At 33.1% G+C, this 16,905-nt stretch overlaps 1 protein-coding gene, 1 long non-coding RNA gene and 1 pseudogene across 5 annotated transcripts; all 3 read left to right on the plus strand.

Annotated features, from left to right (window-relative positions):
• Positions 1-2,465: 2,465 nt before the first annotated feature.
• On the plus strand, positions 2,466-4,502 carry LOC144549059 (uncharacterized; annotated as a pseudogene). Its single transcript, XR_013509555.1, has 4 exons — positions 2,466-2,641; positions 2,728-2,984; positions 3,424-3,869; positions 4,157-4,502. The product of XR_013509555.1 is annotated as an uncharacterized LOC144549059 (transcript).
• A 238-nt stretch (positions 4,503-4,740) lies between these two features.
• On the plus strand, positions 4,741-8,988 carry LOC144548788 (uncharacterized). Of its 2 annotated transcripts, none has more exons than XR_013509476.1 (3): positions 4,741-4,862; positions 5,220-5,387; positions 7,727-8,988. It is a non-coding gene; the product is annotated as an uncharacterized LOC144548788 (long non-coding RNA). The 2 variants fall into 2 exon arrangements; XR_013509477.1 differs by lacking the exon at positions 4,741-4,862 and having other exon boundaries at positions 4,890-5,387; positions 7,727-7,870; positions 8,065-8,988.
• Positions 8,989-9,924: 936 nt separating this feature from the next.
• CYB-1 (cytochrome B561-1) lies at positions 9,925-14,629 on the plus strand. Of its 2 annotated transcripts, none has more exons than XM_078297711.1 (5): positions 9,925-10,147; positions 11,711-11,759; positions 12,972-13,171; positions 13,826-14,117; positions 14,356-14,629. In XM_078297711.1, exons 1-5 carry the CDS (start codon positions 10,001-10,003, stop codon positions 14,436-14,438), a joined length of 771 nt encoding a protein of 256 aa, XP_078153837.1. In that variant the 5' UTR covers positions 9,925-10,000; the 3' UTR covers positions 14,439-14,629. The 2 variants fall into 2 exon arrangements, with proteins under 2 accessions (XP_078153837.1, XP_078153839.1); XM_078297713.1 differs by having other exon boundaries at positions 9,927-10,147; positions 14,352-14,629.
• The last annotated feature ends 2,276 nt before the right edge of the window (positions 14,630-16,905 follow it).

Consider the following 16,905-nt stretch of genomic DNA (forward strand, 5'->3'; position numbering starts at 1 on the left):
AAAATAATGCTATCAATACTAGGGGTGTTCATCGGTTCGGTTCGGTTGAAACCGAACTGAACTTGGCAAACCAAAGTTATCATTCAGTTTTAAAAATAGAACCGAACCGACCCGAATTAGCATAGCATTCCTGTACTTCAATTTTACCAAGCCATGCTGAAAGAGTTCATTGATGTTAGTGTAGAATGCTCTTAACTTTTTCGATTCCTCTAGAGAATTCATAGAATTTTCTTGCTCCAACTTAATATTCAACTAATTAGTTCGTCTTAGTTTATCAAGGTCAGTTAATATCCATAAGTCTGATCTAGTGACATTGAAAGATTTTCCTTGGAGTAGTTTTACGAATATTTGGTATTTTATTATATCTGTTGGAATTTCTGATTTTAACTAATTTTGTTTTGGTTAGTTACCATTTTATACTGTTGAAACATGATTATTTCTCAATTTGTCTCAAGACAAAACAACCAAACAACAAAAGGAACCAAGCACTACAGCACATTCTCTATCAATATTACTGAAAATTTAATTAGGGTTATCCTTTACCAGCCAAATTTTGTGCATATGAGTTCCGGTATTTTAATGATGATCATGATTTAATGGTTAAGTCACAAGAACAACCAATTAAGTAAAAGAGGAGCAAATACCTGACTGTAATTTAAGGGGTTTAAGTGATTCCTATTTTTCATTTTTTCTATTGCAGGTGGGTTTAGGTGTGTTATGTAGCTTGTCTTTTCTTTGTTTATTTTTAAATCTAACTTAGTGATAGGAAAATTGGTTCAAACCGAAATAACCGAACTAATTCAGTTCAGTCCAAAATCGAACCGTTTGAATACTCCTAATCAATTCTTTTAAAATACAATTAATAAATTAATTAAATTCACTATAATCAATAGTTTGATAACAAATCAAATTAAAAATTACTACAAATTAATACATTTTTACAGTAATTTAATTTAATTATATTTAAAACAAACCTGAAATGATCTGAAATGATGGATGGCTGAGGCGAAAATTTACAGATCCGGACGGGTTGCGTTAGTCCGTCCCCTTCTTTAGCTTTCTTTCGCCTTCCGGATTTTTTTTGCGCTGCGGAGTGGAGACAACAAGAGACAGAGAGCGAAAGTTTTTTTTGTTGCGGAGCGGAGACAACGAGAGACAGCGGAAGGAAAGTAAATAAGTGGGGGACGGGTTAAGAGAACCCGTCCAGCAAATTTTTTTTTTTTTTTTTTTTTCGGGACGGGACGGGCTGTGTAAACCCGGCCTGGGAATTTTTTTTTTTTTCAGGCCCGGGACGGGATGCTTAAACCCGTCCGGGAAATTATTATTTTTTTTTTCTGTGATTATGGTTAACGCTAATCAGATTAACCGGGACGGGTCAATTGGACCCATCCGGTGGGACGGGTTTACAAGACCCGAGCTACTTAGTTTTCGATAAAACTTAAAAGTAGTGTTGTTTTTAAATATTTAATTTATTTTATTTCTATTAATAAAAAAAACCGGAAAGGGATTATTCCATTTTTATATTCAACTTTTTCTTACTTGAATTATTGAATAATCAAAAGTTGTCAGTGGATGCAAATAATTTGGTACAAAGTACAAGCCACTCTGTTGCTATTTCTTTTTGTTTGTTTAATTTATGGGTCTCATCTGGAGTTACTAGTATGAACCGGGTGTAAACAAGTAAAGAGAAATAAATGTGCACGAGTGGGGAGAATTTTTCATTTTTAGAAATTAGGAAAGGTGCAAATGGATCGGATATTATCCGTTTGTATTTGGATTCGAATTCGAAAATTAGATACAAATATTTGATATCTAAATATCCGTGCAGATACGGATACGGTATTAAATTTTAATTATTTGTATTTAAATAATAAATGTATATCATTTAGTTTAATATATATTATGAAAAAAAAGTATGTTGTTAATCATTATAAAAGTTGGATATCTGTATCCAAAAAATAAAAACAGATACAGATATGGTTTTACCACTATCTGATCTATTTGCACCCCTAGTAAAAATTATACAAAACAACATATCGAGAGAAATGGAAAAAAATGACCGAGGTGTATTATTTGTAGTTTGAAGTTTAGAAAGGAATTGCCAATTGAGCTCTAAAGAGTTTGTTGTAATATTAGTTTTAATTTGTATCACAACAATAAAAATATGGATTAATCAAAGAGGAAATTAATGTGATTTCAAACTAGAATTAAGCTGACAAAACAAATTAAAGCGTCAAAGGCGCAAGAGTTTAATTATACACCTGGGGCAACCGGCAGTTGGGAACAGTATTCAATTTTTATTTTTATTTTTGAGAAACAGTGTTCAATACTTCAAGTCATTCATGATTGTGGGGGTTAAGCAAGAAGGATTTTCTCAAATCTCACAATTAATTTAAACAAAGAATTAAGAAAATTTTGCATGATTATTTGGTAACAATTAGGTGGGCTGCCATGCAGGTTATAAGAAGGAAGTTTAATTTCATGATTGGTGCAAGAACAAATTAAGCAAAGAAGAAGAAGCTTTCTATATGGAACAAGTTGCAAACAAAACTAAGAACGTGGTGGTGATTGGAGGCGGTGTGGCTGGCTCGCTTCTTGCCAAGTCGCTTCAGTTTCATTCAAACCTTGTGCTTATCGATCCGTACGTATGATTCCTTTTTCTTTAAAAAGAAACTTAAAATGCATGTTCATACTTTCATCATGTTAATTTGTTTTTTGATTAAACAGAAAAGAGTATTATGACATACCATGGACAGATAATCGGTTGAGGGTGGAACCGACATTTGCTGAGAAAGCACTTATTAAGCACTCAGAATATCTCACCAATGGCACAATCATCAATTCGCGTGCAATTGATATTACAGCAACTGAGGTGTTAACTGATGAAGACCTTGCTGTTCCATATGATTTTATTGTTCTGGCAACTGGTCATGATGTTCCTTTGCCGCGAACCAAGACTGATAGGCTCGACCAGTTTAAACAAGGTATGTGTGTATGTATATATATACGAGGGATCCACTTACACTTTTTTTATGACACCGGATTACACTCTACATTTTTAAAGTCTAAACAGTCGATTCAAACCGTTTAACAAAAATTTAATGATATGAAAACAACAATTTTGTAAAATACTTAATCAATAGTAAAAAAATAAAAAAATGTAAAATTTAATCTGGAAGCACATTTTAATATATTCATTATGTTGAACGGTTTTGATCGACTACCTAGACTTTGCAAACTTGGAAAATATAAGTGTAATTCGGTGTCACCAAAAAAGGATGTAAGTGGATCTCTCCTCTCCTCTCCCTCTATGCTACACATATATAGCATATTAGCATTTTTCTATATATATATATATCAAAATCATATTTTACTTGACATATATATCAGTGCATGCATGATACTTGTGAATTTATTAAACAGATTATGAAAAGATCAAATCTGCAAAGTCAATCCTGATCATTGGAGGTGGGCGCACGGGAGTCGAACTAGCCGGGGAGATAGTAACTGACTTTCCGGATAAAAAGGTGACTCTGGTTCACAAAGGACCGCGTTTGCTTGAATTCATCGGTGTCAAGGCATCCACAAAGGCCATGAAATGGCTGAAATCCAAGAAAGTTGAGGTGCTTTTGGAGCAAACTGTAGACGACCTAGACGACTCTGTTGGAGAGTTTAAAACATCGGCTGGTACAACTATTTCGGCCGATTGTCACTTTGTTGCTACAGGAAAGGCAGTAGGTTCGGGTTGGCTTAGGGAGACTATACTGAAGCATAGCTTGGATGAACATGGAAGGCTCAAAGTTGATGATAAATTGAGAATTATTGGTCATGACAAAATATTTGCCATCGGAGACATTACTGATGTTAAGGTACGGATTATTATTTTCATCGATCAGTCTCTCTCAAATTAAACCAGGTTTTAAATAGCTAGCTATAGTTTTTTTGGACCTTAAAAGCTATAACGCTATCAACCAGTTTTGTTTTATCAGAGTTCTAATTCTAAATAGCTAACTATAGCTATACGCAATAACTACGCTATAGCTTTTTCGGACCTTAAAAGTTGTGTTATAGATGACGCTTTAATTGCTATTTTTCCTCCTCAAATTAAACATATTAACATACATATATACTTGCTATATATTTGATTGGAGAGTAGGAAATGAAACTTGGATACATTGCTCAAAGACATGCCACAGTGGTTGCGAAGAACATAAAGTTGCTAATGAAGGGAGGGAAAGAGAAAGAGTCGAAGGGCTTATCGCCTTACAAGCGAGGTTCTGCCATTACAGTTGTTTCCGTTCATGACCGTTTCGGGCCGCTTGCCCGCCATGTTCTTGTTCAAGTCCAAGGACTTGTTTCTTGGTTGGACCAGAAAAGTTATGGGGTTACACCCTTAGAATTTGTATGTATTTTATTCTTGAAATATATTTCTTTTTTGTGTGATTGTATGTTCCAATTTGAAAAAATAGTTGTCATGCATCCCTTTATTCAATTTAACTTTTTATATTTGTTGAATTTTGGCGTGGAGTCAATTGATAAGTGTTTCAACAAATTTGGATAAAATTAAGCCAGAATCCTTGTGGTGTTCTCAGTAAAGCAATACAAATAAAAGAGCTTGGAACAATTTGAATCAATATAAATAAAATAAGACCACAAAACAAACCCAAAAAGAATCACAAAGAGGATTGCAGATAAATTGTATAAAATCTGAATTCCAGGGGATAGATGTATTCATTCATCTTCACTTCTCATTTTCACAATACCTCTCTCTCTCTCTTCCCCCCTTCCTTATTAATTAGTTAATTACAAATTATTCTACTCTTCTTTCAATTGAACTGTTGTGTGCTTTCACTTTCAGTCTGGTAAGACCCCCTCTCTCTATTCTCTAATGCAATTTTTTTTTTTTTTTCAATTTCATTTGCTTCCCCTTCAAATCTCAATTTACCCCTCTCAATTTTGATATATAAAATGTATTGAAGAACACATCAATCCCTCAAATTTGCAAAAATTGAAACTAGAAAGCAACAGTTCAGAGACTGTTTACATACAAAACCTCCAATTAATGCCTACTAGCATAGCAAATCATAAACATTGAAAAAGTTTCTAATTGAAAAATCAAGAGGACCAAGCTATATTCAGGCCATCAAATGTTGAATCTCAATTATCTTTGTTTTTCACATCAAAACCAGAAACCCTAAATTTAGGACTGTTTACCTCAGGAGAGATCACATCAGCTCTTGCACTCACCAAAGCAGCTGACAAAGGGATTTTTGGAATGCATGGTTTATTGGATCTTATAATCCATGACCCGCATAAGCTACCCGGACCCATTAGAGAAGAAGGAGAAATCATGAGAGGGATCTGTGGGTTCTTCGGCCTCGGCGGAGGTGAGTCGCTCAAAATATCTAGACCTACTGCATCATCTTCCTGCCAAAATGAAATTTGAATCAGACAATAAAAAAGAAATCTAAAGTTATGGTAGGATTTTAATTCGAAACTTGCATAGGGAACTTACCTGGATAATAATTTCTTTGATTATTGTCCTTTTGATCGGTTGCGGACAGTAAATAGGTAGGTTTTTACTATTACTAGGACCGTTCAAACCCCCAAAAAGAAATTCTTCTCTTTCTGGCACCGCCATGTCTTACTTGATTAGAACCTGAAAAATCAAATTTTGAAGGACTTGTGCAGAGCACAATTTAGAGATACATTTTGGCATTAAGGGGGGAAAAGATATACTAACATTGAATTGTTGACAAATATAGTAGTAGTCAGAGAAACCGAAACTGCAAGGCGCAACTACATTTAAAGTTTTTCTTTGGTAAGGAGGAAATTTTTAAACTCAATCGTTGTGTCAGGAAGCATTTAATATGTGAGCAAAAGAGAATGAAACTCTCAGATAGTATTTTATTTTGTTTTTCATAATTACCATTTAATTTTATTTGCAAAATCTCTCACTTATATTGCTTAAAACTGTACTAAACGGCACCTACCTTATTTTCATGAAGAAATTTTAGGAAGCGCTCTAGTCCCCTGGCTCTCTGTCTCTATCTTTTGTGAAATTTTTTGTGTTTGTGAGTATTTTTGTAAATTTGGGAAGTGCCCTTTTTTATTTGTGTATTTTTTGTGTAAGTGTTTTTGGCGTTTCTTTTGTTATTAAGAACACTACGCTCCCCTCTGTCGTTATCTATCCCTCTTTTTGTTGTTTTTATGTATGCATATTTGTCAGTTTCAGAGGAGACTCATAAAACAATTTGCTTCTCTCTGCATTTTGTCCCTAAAAAGGAGAGATCATGGTGTTACTTATGTGGGGTAATACACTTCCTTAAATGTGGGTCCAACTTTTGCATGTCTCTTCAGATCCCGTTACAGTAAAGTCTTCGACATACCCACAGCACCAATTTACATAAAACAGAAGGCACAAAATGTACCAAATTGCACTATTGTATGACACAAAAGGTTCCCGCAAATGAGCTTTTTTATGATTTTACCAGTATTCTGATTTGAGCAAATTGAATCTGATCAAATCAGGAAAATACTCTGATTTGGTTTCCTGTGTAACCATAAGTGTTTGCGCAATGTAATATCAGAAAACCGTAAAGCATTATCATACAGTGTTTGATTGGTTAGAATTGCTCCCTCCGTCCCTTTCAATTTTTAGTTTTGGGTCTTTTTTCCACTAGTGTGATACTCTTAGTTTATTTAACAAATTTAGTTGTAGTTCATAGGTCTCTCCTGTGCTAATGGGTATTTGGATTTCTCATAAATTTTGGAACTAAAAATTTGTGTTAGAAGTTCGAAAGTTTAGAAGGGATGTGTTTGTTGGTTCCAAACATTAATTTTAAAAAACTTGTCTATGCTATACTATGCTCCTTTTGAGTTTGAATTGATTACGCCTTTTCTGTGCTGATTTTGTCATATGCTTCTCTATGTTCTATAAAGCAACCAATTCTTAGATATGAAATTAGTAGGATTGTATATATTCCATTTTACTGTTATATTATGTTGGGGTTGGTTACTGTCAGCACAAGATTACACACAATTTACTCTGGGGTTGCTCGGCAAAAAGAATAGGTTTCTATTCTACACTATTCTGCTTGTGTCGGCAAGTTTGGAATAGTGGAATTTGACCTATTCCAACCTGTGGAAAAACCACTCATCCGCAATTCCACCTCCCCCATAGAATAATTAGGTGGAACAAGGAGGGGCTAAAGTGCAAAAGAGAAGCTTAACACTGCGTATTTCCATTCCAATTCTATTTTTCCTCTTTTTCACAATTCCATCTAATTCTGCTCCCATTCAGCTATTATTCCATCACAATTCCACAATCTTTCACTGTTTCTGCCTTGCTGAACACCCATTCTATTTAGAAATTTAAACTTACTATTGTCCAATGCAATTAACAAAACCTGATGTTTTTTTAATCAGTAGGCAACATATTATTGTTTCAATTTATATATAATCAGAGTCATTTTGCATTAAAGAATGCACAAGACTAGGGACTAGGCAATTATATATTTTTTTTCTTTCAAAAACCGTGCAATAAAGGCTCCCTCCTAAGTGTCCATTAGCCAATTTTTTAACTATGCACTGCTCTAGCCCAGTTAGGTGTCTCTTAACCATGAATTTTTTAGTTAACCCCCAGATTAGTGACATCTAAGCTTCAATTGACCTCAACAATTTACCAGTGACATCAAAGCAATTTTTCTTTGCTTTGTTTTTACAGTGACAATCACAGATAACCCCAAAAGATGAGGGTTTCTGTTGCTTTTGAAGATCTTCGAAATTGACCAGTGATGGAGCCACATTCTCTCTTATCAGGGGTATTCTGGTAATTTTTTCCTTAGTGTAACTCCTATTTACTAATAGAGTGTTTTTTCGGTTGCACATTGTACATACAATAATTGTTCGGTATTTGCTGCAAATTATATTAATTATACTGATTGTATACTTTGACAGTCTTGAGAAATGAACTTAAAAAATAAGTTTATGGGTGCATTGTTGGATATATAGATATCCAATATTGCACATTTTGTGCAATTTAAGTACGTGTTCATTGAAAAGTTCATATCATTCAATGAAAGGTAAAAGATTCACTCGATATCACTATTTTTATTGGTGCCATATATGTATCATATAAGATAGAACAAACACATTTTCTCATCATTTTATTATGGCAACCATGTCAAAATTTTCTAGTGGTTAGTCAAACGCAACAGAATCCTTACAAATGCCAATTTGGCGAAAAAAAGGTTGGATATGTAAATACAGATTGTGTTTTCTGTTGTCAAATGAAATCGATTTATCACGTTTTTGTTTCTTTGCTCATATGTCAAATTTGGAGCTTGATTTCATCTTTTAATAACTTTTCTTTTGGGTGTAACAAAATAGAAGTTCTTTGTCTAATTGAGGCTTATATACCTATTTAAGATAAATTTCTTGTTGAATTTATCAGGAGAGCTGTGCTTTGGTCTATTTGGCTTTACCCTAATAATGTTTGTTCAAGGGGTGTTTGTGCAAAATCTCTAAGAAGTCTGGGAAGTTCAATTATTTTTCTAACCTCATTTTGGTGCAAATCTAATTTTAGTTTTGTCTAGTGATCTGAATGTCATTTATTCATTATAAAAAATAAATAATGAAATCAATATAGATCCTAACCCATACATTAATAGAATTGATTAAGCAGTAAAACAGAGAAGACAACATAGTAGAGGTTTTGAGTTCAGATGCCCTAAAGTAACTCAAATTTTGAGTTTGGATCATGACCGTCCGATCGGCCTGAGGTGAATGCATTGGGTCCTTTAATATCATGCCAAAGCAGATTGGAAGGTCCATATCCAAACTCAAAATTTGAGGTACCTAAGGTGATATGAATTCAGAGATTTTTCCTCTCAGAGTTGCCTTGCAGTGTTTGGAAGCAGACTTTGGTTTTTGTCTGGAAGTGGATCTTTATAATATAAAAATAAAAACTAGGGTCTGGGATGCAAAAAAGGCTTGTCAAGAAAAAATGACATATTAACTGAGAGTGCCTTTGGAAAATGTAATTGGAGGGGTGAAAATAAAATTGTGTTATTTTTTGTGAACAATAGAAAACAGTCGGTGAAGAGTGATTGAAAATTTCAAGCTGATTGAATCAGTTGTTTATAATAAGAGATTTATTTATTTATTTATTTGTACAAATTGCAGTATTTGGTCAATATTTAGTCCAAAGATTGAACCAAGGAGCACATATATTATACTTACAAAAATCAGGTAGGTGTTTGTGTTCAAAGTTTTGACTGTGAAAAATATAATTTTCTCTGGTTTCAATTAATAATAAATGGATAGAAAAACCATATCAATTTAATAATTCAATTCAAAGACTACTTCCTCTTATATTCAAACACTACTATAGGTGGTGTGTATTCACACGGTACCACGAGTTAGGGAATCTAAATCCTCTGAGGTAACAGAAATTTTTTATTTGGATCACAACCGTCCAATTGGAATCCGGTCCGAGACAGAAGGCAGGGATTCGCTTTAATAGTCGTGGGGATTAAGATTTGACGGTTCAGATCCAAACATAAATATTCTGTTACCGTAGGCATTAGAATTCCGAGATTGGCAGGCACACAGTGACGTAGGCCAACAAATTTCAAAGGTTGAGAACGCAATTTCTGAATGTACGAAGGATAGATGCGAAAAATGGTGCGACTAAACGGCATGCTTCCTCGGAAAGTATCCTCTCTTTTACTGTAAAAGATTCCTCTAACTTTACGGTTTGAGATTAACTCTCATCTGCTTTGAGATTCGGGTTAGCGAGGGGCAGTATTATTTGGGCTTTGAGATTCGTGGCAAGTTAAAAAAGTAACGGTCCAGATCCAATAATTTTAAAAGTTTCCCTATTACGGTACCGGGGAGGATCTGAACTTATGCTTCCTCTCTCCTCAAACTCAATCACTCTTTCTTTTCTGAATAAAAAACTGAGAGCAGATAGAGAGAGAGAGAGAGAGAGAGAGAAATGGCGATTGTACCGGCCGTTACATTTCCGATCGTGGGTCTGATCCGGTTGATCGGAGCTGTTATCGCGGTGCAGATTTTGATCTGGTGCATCCATTTTCGCGGCGGCCTCGCTCTCTCCTCTGACGACAAGCTTCTCATTTTCAATGTACACTTCCTCTCTCTCTCTCTCTCTCTCTCTCTAAAATTCATGTTGATGCAATTCAATTGTAAAGAAGTAACAAACTAATCCTATTGTAAAGAAAAGTTCTTAACTTTGGGCAGAAGGGGACAAAAAAATCTTTACTAAAAAGTTTGGAAAAGACCCTATATTACTCAACCTATGCAAATTTTGATTGAAACTAAGCTATGCAATTGCAAAACATTTAACAAAGAGTTTACCAACAAGTCCAATTTATGTAGGAACATTTACATGTACCATTTATTAAAAAAAGCTGTTTCAAACAATTTTACCAGTATTTATAACTTTCACTGTTAACACAGTTTAGAAACCAGAAGAGTTGTTCACACGATAGAACAACCACAAAAAGCATCAAGCCTCAATTAACCTCTTTCTCTTTCACTGTAAAACCATCTGCTTCAACTCCAAGTAAAATTCCAGGAGACAGTAAATTTATAAAAAATGAAGGGGGGAGAAGTATAGGGATGTGTGGGTTGTAGGATCTAACAGGAGGTGACCCACAATAGAAACCTGGGCCCACTTCGTCAGAAGCATCCTGCCAATGTAATAGGAATCATGATGCTATATTTGCATAGTAGGACTTTGGAAAAAAATATCAACATAATCTGATACATGTATAGGATAATTACCTGAAGGAGAGTTTGCTCAATTGCATTTATTTTGATTGGTATTGGGCAGTAAATTAGAGGGGGCGTGTTTTTCACTTGTACCACTTTCGTGCAATCTGCCATTTTTTTTTTTTTTTTTTCAAGTTCTTCGTACCTGTAAAAAATCAAGGTGAAGTTTAGTGTATAATTTTAGTATTTTTCAACTAATGCAGTTATATCCTTTTGTAAATTTCCTGTTTGTTTTGTTAGTATGGCTATAGGTAAAATAATATATCTAAATAACATAAAAGATACACTTACATGATGGGATTTCATTGGTGCCGCAAATATTATTTACGGGATTTCTTGAATCTATTAATTTTCATGGTTTTGAGATCACAACGTACCATATTTGCTTGATGACTGTAGTTTTTCCCTGTTTGCTCCTCTTTAATTCAATTTGGTTGTCTATTAAGATGTATTTTAGTTTTAAACCATGATTAATTTATGAGAAGTTTGAAATCTTAAAACATACCTTTTTGATACCTTAAATATCTCCTCCCTCTTTCTCTCCGACCGCACCCTTCCCTCTCTCCCTCTTTAATTCTCTCTCTCTCTCTCTCCCTCTATCTGCTCTTGCACATCCAGATGGACTGGTACCAAGGCGTTAAATAGGTGCCAAAAGTGAGATTTCTTCTCTTTCTCCTAAAACTGCTTAATACTTATCTCTATAAAAGAGACAAAAGTATATTTATCCTTTGCACTTTATGTGAACAAATGGATTTTATCTCAACAAGCATGGTTAAAGTGGCTATTCAGATTGGATTTCATCTCTATCTATCTCAATTATCTCTTTTTTTCTGCTAGATTAATTAGAACATAGTGAAATTAACTGAAATAATATATGGTACATCTGATTCCTTTTATAATTCTTATATTTTAGGTCCATCCTGTGCTAATGGTGATTGGATTTCTACTAATTCAGGGCGAAGGTTTGTATTCTTTTCGTATTAATCTTCACAAACCTATATATTAAAACACATTAAAAAGATCAAGGTTTTAAAGTAAATAGACAAATTTTTTATTAAGTGCTTCTAGAAAAGCACCTTTTCCCCATCTGTTTTACGTATACGCCATGTTAAATTGCTGAAATGATCTTTACACAGCTCACAAGTTTGATCTTCACATAAATGTGTTGTGTAAGTTTATTTATATCTCAAAAAAATTATTAGACTAATCAAAATTATCACATTCCAATGACACTTAAATGAGTTTGGGTCAAAACTTTTTTGGTTGGGCTAAATAGCCCTAAAACTTTTTAAAGTTGGGTCAAATAGCCCCTTCAGTAGCACCATCAATAGAAAAGATTATGTTCCATTTAAATTTAATTAACACTTAGAATATTGCGATCATAATTTGTTCAGACTTCTGTAAACAAAGATCTTTGAGATGTTAAGTTTGCTTTCCATACTGTCATTTGCATGATACACAACTCGTGAGACAATTCTAGGGTTTATAATGACATCTGTAATTCTAGGGTTTATGGAAGTTGGTTTCTAGAGTGGAGAGAGAAAGATGATTAAAAGGGCACAGGGAGTTTCCCCAAACGAGAACACTCAAGTCTTTTAATTTTTCATAACTTCAATTTCAAATAATTGGGTGAGTTTTAAGACGTAATAGTCCTAGGCAACCAAAAAACTGCTTAAAATAAAAAAATAAATAAAATGAAACAAGCTAGAATCAAGAAAAGTCACCGTGGATATCCTTCTTTCATTAATTTGACCCCTGGATCAATGCTGAAGTGGTCAAGTTATTGTTTTGGTAACAAAAAGGCATTTTACGTATAAATCTGAGATCAATTGTTTCATAATTAAGCAATTATTTAAAAATTCGACCAAATTTGGATTGAATTATGGCCTATTGATAGCCTGCTTGACTCAAACCTATTAAATATACATCAATTTTGATGAATGTTATTCCATGTTGTTGCTAATTTGAGATTTTGGTTTTACTATTTGCTTTAGCTGGCATATATTTGCACTTTGGAAATTTCTGTTAGAATAAAATATTTACTTTCTCATCTTATGGATTTGCACTGGAAATTTCCATGTGTGCATATGTTGATTCTATTCAAAGATTAATATTAAATTTTTCTGCATGATTTCTTCATAGAAGCTTACAAATTGTGATTGATTTTTGTGCAGCTATATTAGCATACAAGACCTCATCAGGAACCAAAAATTTCAAAAAATTTGTGCACTTAACATTGCAATTGGTGGCCTTGATTTTGGGGCTAATTGGAACTTGGGCTGCCTACAAATTTCACAATGAAAGAGGAATCGACAACTTTTATAGCCTTCATTCTTGGTTGGGCCTCTTGTGCCTCTTTTTATTCGCCATACAGGTCTGTGTGTATATATATCTATATATTGTTTATTGAGTTGGGCTATGGTGCATTGCAATGTATAGGCCCTCTTGTACATTGAACTATATATCATTGGTTTTGACTTCAAAACAACCGATCCAAACCGTTCAATTTGATATCCATATTAAAATGTATTTGGAGATCAAATTTTACATTTTTTGGAAATTGTTTGCTATTTTCTTATAATTTTTTAAATTCACTGTTTTTCTATGGTCCAGAAATTTCTGAAAAACAATGATTTTAAAAAATTCTAAAGAAATAGTAAAAAATATCTAAAAAATATAAAATTTGGTCTCCAAGCACATGTTGAACCATTTAGATCGACTATTTGAACTTCGAATCCAACGGTTTGCAGTCCAATGTACAAGAGGGTCTATACATTGCAATGCACCATAGCCCCTCTCTTTTTTATTTCTCGTTAATTGCTATAGTTTTGCTAAATTAGTTTCAAATTTTGTACCAGTATATATTGCACTGAATGATATTAACTTCTTATTTTACCAGTACTATTCTTTTTATTCCATATTTTATTTCTTAAGCTACAGATTATGGGACCAAATGTAAAACAACTATAGACAAAGAGCTCCTTACAAAATTGATCATATATTTTTTTTTCCTCTTTTCTTTTCACAGTGGGGTGTTGGATTCGTAACATTCTGGTACCCCGGTGGATCGAGAAAGAGTCGGGCCTTTGTGCTGACGTGGCACGTATTTATTGGTGGATACATTTATGCACTGGCGGTTGCAACCTCAATCACTGGTCTTTTAGAAAAGGCAACTTTTATGCAGGGTGCAAAGATGATATCTCACTACTGTTCTGAGGCGTATTTAATTAATTCGCTTGGAATTCTTATTGCTGCACTTGGTGGAATTGTTATTCTCGCATTTATTAGTCCTAGCACTGCTAAAAATGATGCCCATAGAGGTATTTCAGAGTAGACAAATATGCTGTTTTTTTAAGTAGGTGATCCCTACTTGTTTAAGTTTTGACATGTAGTACATTTTGCAATTTTTGTACTAGTTGGGAATAGTAAATTTTGCATTTGATCAGGGTTGTAGGTATATTTTATCTTAATCTCATGTTCTCAAAATTGACAGAATTTTTTTTTTGGCTTTATTTTATTTTTTTCTTTCTTTTTCTTTTCTTTTCTCTGGAAAGCTAGGGGCTGAGACATGTGAAGGAGAAAACTTAGTAGAGGAGCAGAGGGTAACATGTGAAGAAGAAAATTTGGTAGAAATGAGTTGAGCTTTTGCTAATATTGTTGAAACATAGGAGAATTTTTATTTGAGACAAATATGCTTATTCTTTATTGTATGATCCATTTTCATTTTTGGTTTCATATCTCTATGAATTTCCAATGTATACCAGGAGAAAATAAGCAGAGACAATTTTCACTTGTTTCTGGGGGGTGCTTTATGCTTTCATATTCTCCTTTTGATTGATGTTTTTTTTTTTTCTGCTGAGCATGATTTTTTACTACAAATTGTTGTAAAGGAAAATTAAAACAATAATGTCTTAGTATAATTAGGCTGTAATTATTAAAAATATTAGGGACCTGGCACATATTGTGGTGGATCACATCACTCTGAAGAGACGTAGGTTATTTTGTTCACAAGAGACATTTAGAAAGGAATAAATATTGGAAATTTACAGAAGTTCTTATTTAAAAGGGAACATTTCCGGGGTATCCATCTAAATATTTGAAATAGCCAATTTCTCAATTAAAATATTATAATATCCAATATTTCCATACAAATTTTAAATTTTTTCTCATATCCCCATTTTTTTTTTTTAAATTTAAAATGACAATTATACCCCTCTAATTGTAAATGGATACGTCCATTTAATATTTCCTTTCTTCGCTATAATTTAAAAACAAAAAAGAAGGATCCGTTCTGTACACCTCCAATTTTGACTTGGGCAAGGGAAAAATTGAAAAGAAGAGGAAGAGATGGGCTTCGTGCAAGGGATGCGTGCAGCACATTAAGAGAAAATTAGCTTCTGACGCAAGGGACCCAGCTTGACCAAACTTCTAAATTGATCGTTATTGCAACTCAATGAAGATTGCTGAAGTGAATTAGGATAATGATTTCAATTATTCTTGTTTTGAATTGATCGCCTATACAAGACTGATGCATTGTACCAAACGGATTATGAAATGAAATATAAATTTTGAACTTAATTTGTTTCTCTTGAATTATCCTTTACCAGTACCCACTGCTACTTCCATTATTCGAAATTATCACAATTCTTGTAGTTCACGCACAAATTAAATTATGAGATCCCAAACTCACTTAGGTTGAGAACCAATTGAGTTCATGCACTAATACGTTCTCTCACTTCTAATTTAATCTGTTTATTTTCCTTTTTTTTTTTATGGAAAGAACTATCAAGAGCACCAATTTGGAGATTAGGAACAGAGAAATTTGGAGCAGAGGGAGGCTTTTTTTTTTCTCGCAAGAGAGAGGAACCTCTAGATTAACGAGAGAGAAATTTAATAATAGACGTGGGTTATAACTTGCGTCTTTGTACGATTAATTATCTTAATGAATAAATAATGGACAATCTCTATTTAAAATGAGGATATATTTGTCAATTCAAATTTTCAAATAATTAAATATAAGATTAAATAAATAAAAAGGGGACAAAAGAAATAATTTTAAGTTTTAATGAGATATTGGATATTATAATGTTTTGATGAGAAAATTGGTCATTTTAAAAGTTTGTATGGGTACACTAGAAATTTTCCCTATTAAAAATTAAAGAGGTACATTTAGAAAGCTCACAGTAATAAGTATTTTAATAATTACATGCTAACTGAGTAACAAATCCTTGGTGTTTCTGATATTTGAGCTGGAAAATGAGTGAGTTATGAACTATGTCTAGTTCAGCTCGTTGTCAGCTCATGACAGAAACACAAGTTTATTAAAATGATAAATTAGTTTGAAGATCATTAAAATTTATCCTTTGTTACAAATTGGGCACTCATTTGTTTTTCTGTAGCTACTGAATTTTTAATTTGTCTCAATTAGGTCACCCTATAACTTTTAAATCAAAAAAAAGAGTTAAGTATAAATTTTCCACTAGTATTTTGGATGAAATGAGCATATTTCGGCAAAATTTTGGACGAAAAAAACATATTCGGTTAATATTATGGATGAAAAAATTATAGAATGACTAGATTGAAAAAAATTAAAAATTGAGTCGCTATAGAAAAACAAATCAAACTTAAGTATCTAATTTGTGACAAAGAATAAAATTTGGTGACCTCCAATGAGATTTATCCTTATTCAAATAATATGGAGTTTTTGTTACTGGCAGGCCTCCCTTTGAAAGCCAGGAAACCATTGAAACAATAATAAATATTTTTTTATTAATAAAAAAAATAAAAAAAATATTGCGAAAGAGGAATATTTTTAGAATATCTCGTTTTATAAGAAAACTAGGATAAATATTCCCGTCCGTATTATCACTCAGTTCAAATCCCACTGAAATTAAAAAAATAAAAAATAAAAATAAAATAAAAGAAAAAGTGTGTATTTTTTTTTTTACTATTTTGAGTGACATTAATTGAAAAGAGAAATTACGATTGCATTAAAACAGTGCAAGCAGTGGTACTAAATAAGATCTTAAAAATAAGTCAACGAGCATGGAAATGACACCTTCAAATCTCCAATTGATTGCAAGAGAAATTAAATTTAAAGTCTGAATC

This window comes from Carex rostrata, chromosome 34 (genome assembly GCF_964058835.1).
Source record: "Carex rostrata chromosome 34, lpCarRost1.2, whole genome shotgun sequence".
Classification (NCBI taxonomy): Eukaryota; Viridiplantae; Streptophyta; class Magnoliopsida; order Poales; family Cyperaceae; genus Carex; species Carex rostrata.

Excerpts from the sequence above, each read along its gene's own strand:
- CYB-1 (XM_078297711.1), top strand. The coding sequence starts at position 10,001 with ATGGCGATTGTACCGGCCGTTACATTTCCGATCGTGGGTCTGATCCGG. Across the intron at positions 10,148-11,710 it reads ACAAGCTTCTCATTTTCAAT|GTCCATCCTGTGCTAATGGT; the intron begins GTACACTTCCTC and ends CTTATATTTTAG. Across the intron at positions 13,172-13,825 it reads TCTTTTTATTCGCCATACAG|TGGGGTGTTGGATTCGTAAC; the intron begins GTCTGTGTGTAT and ends TTCTTTTCACAG.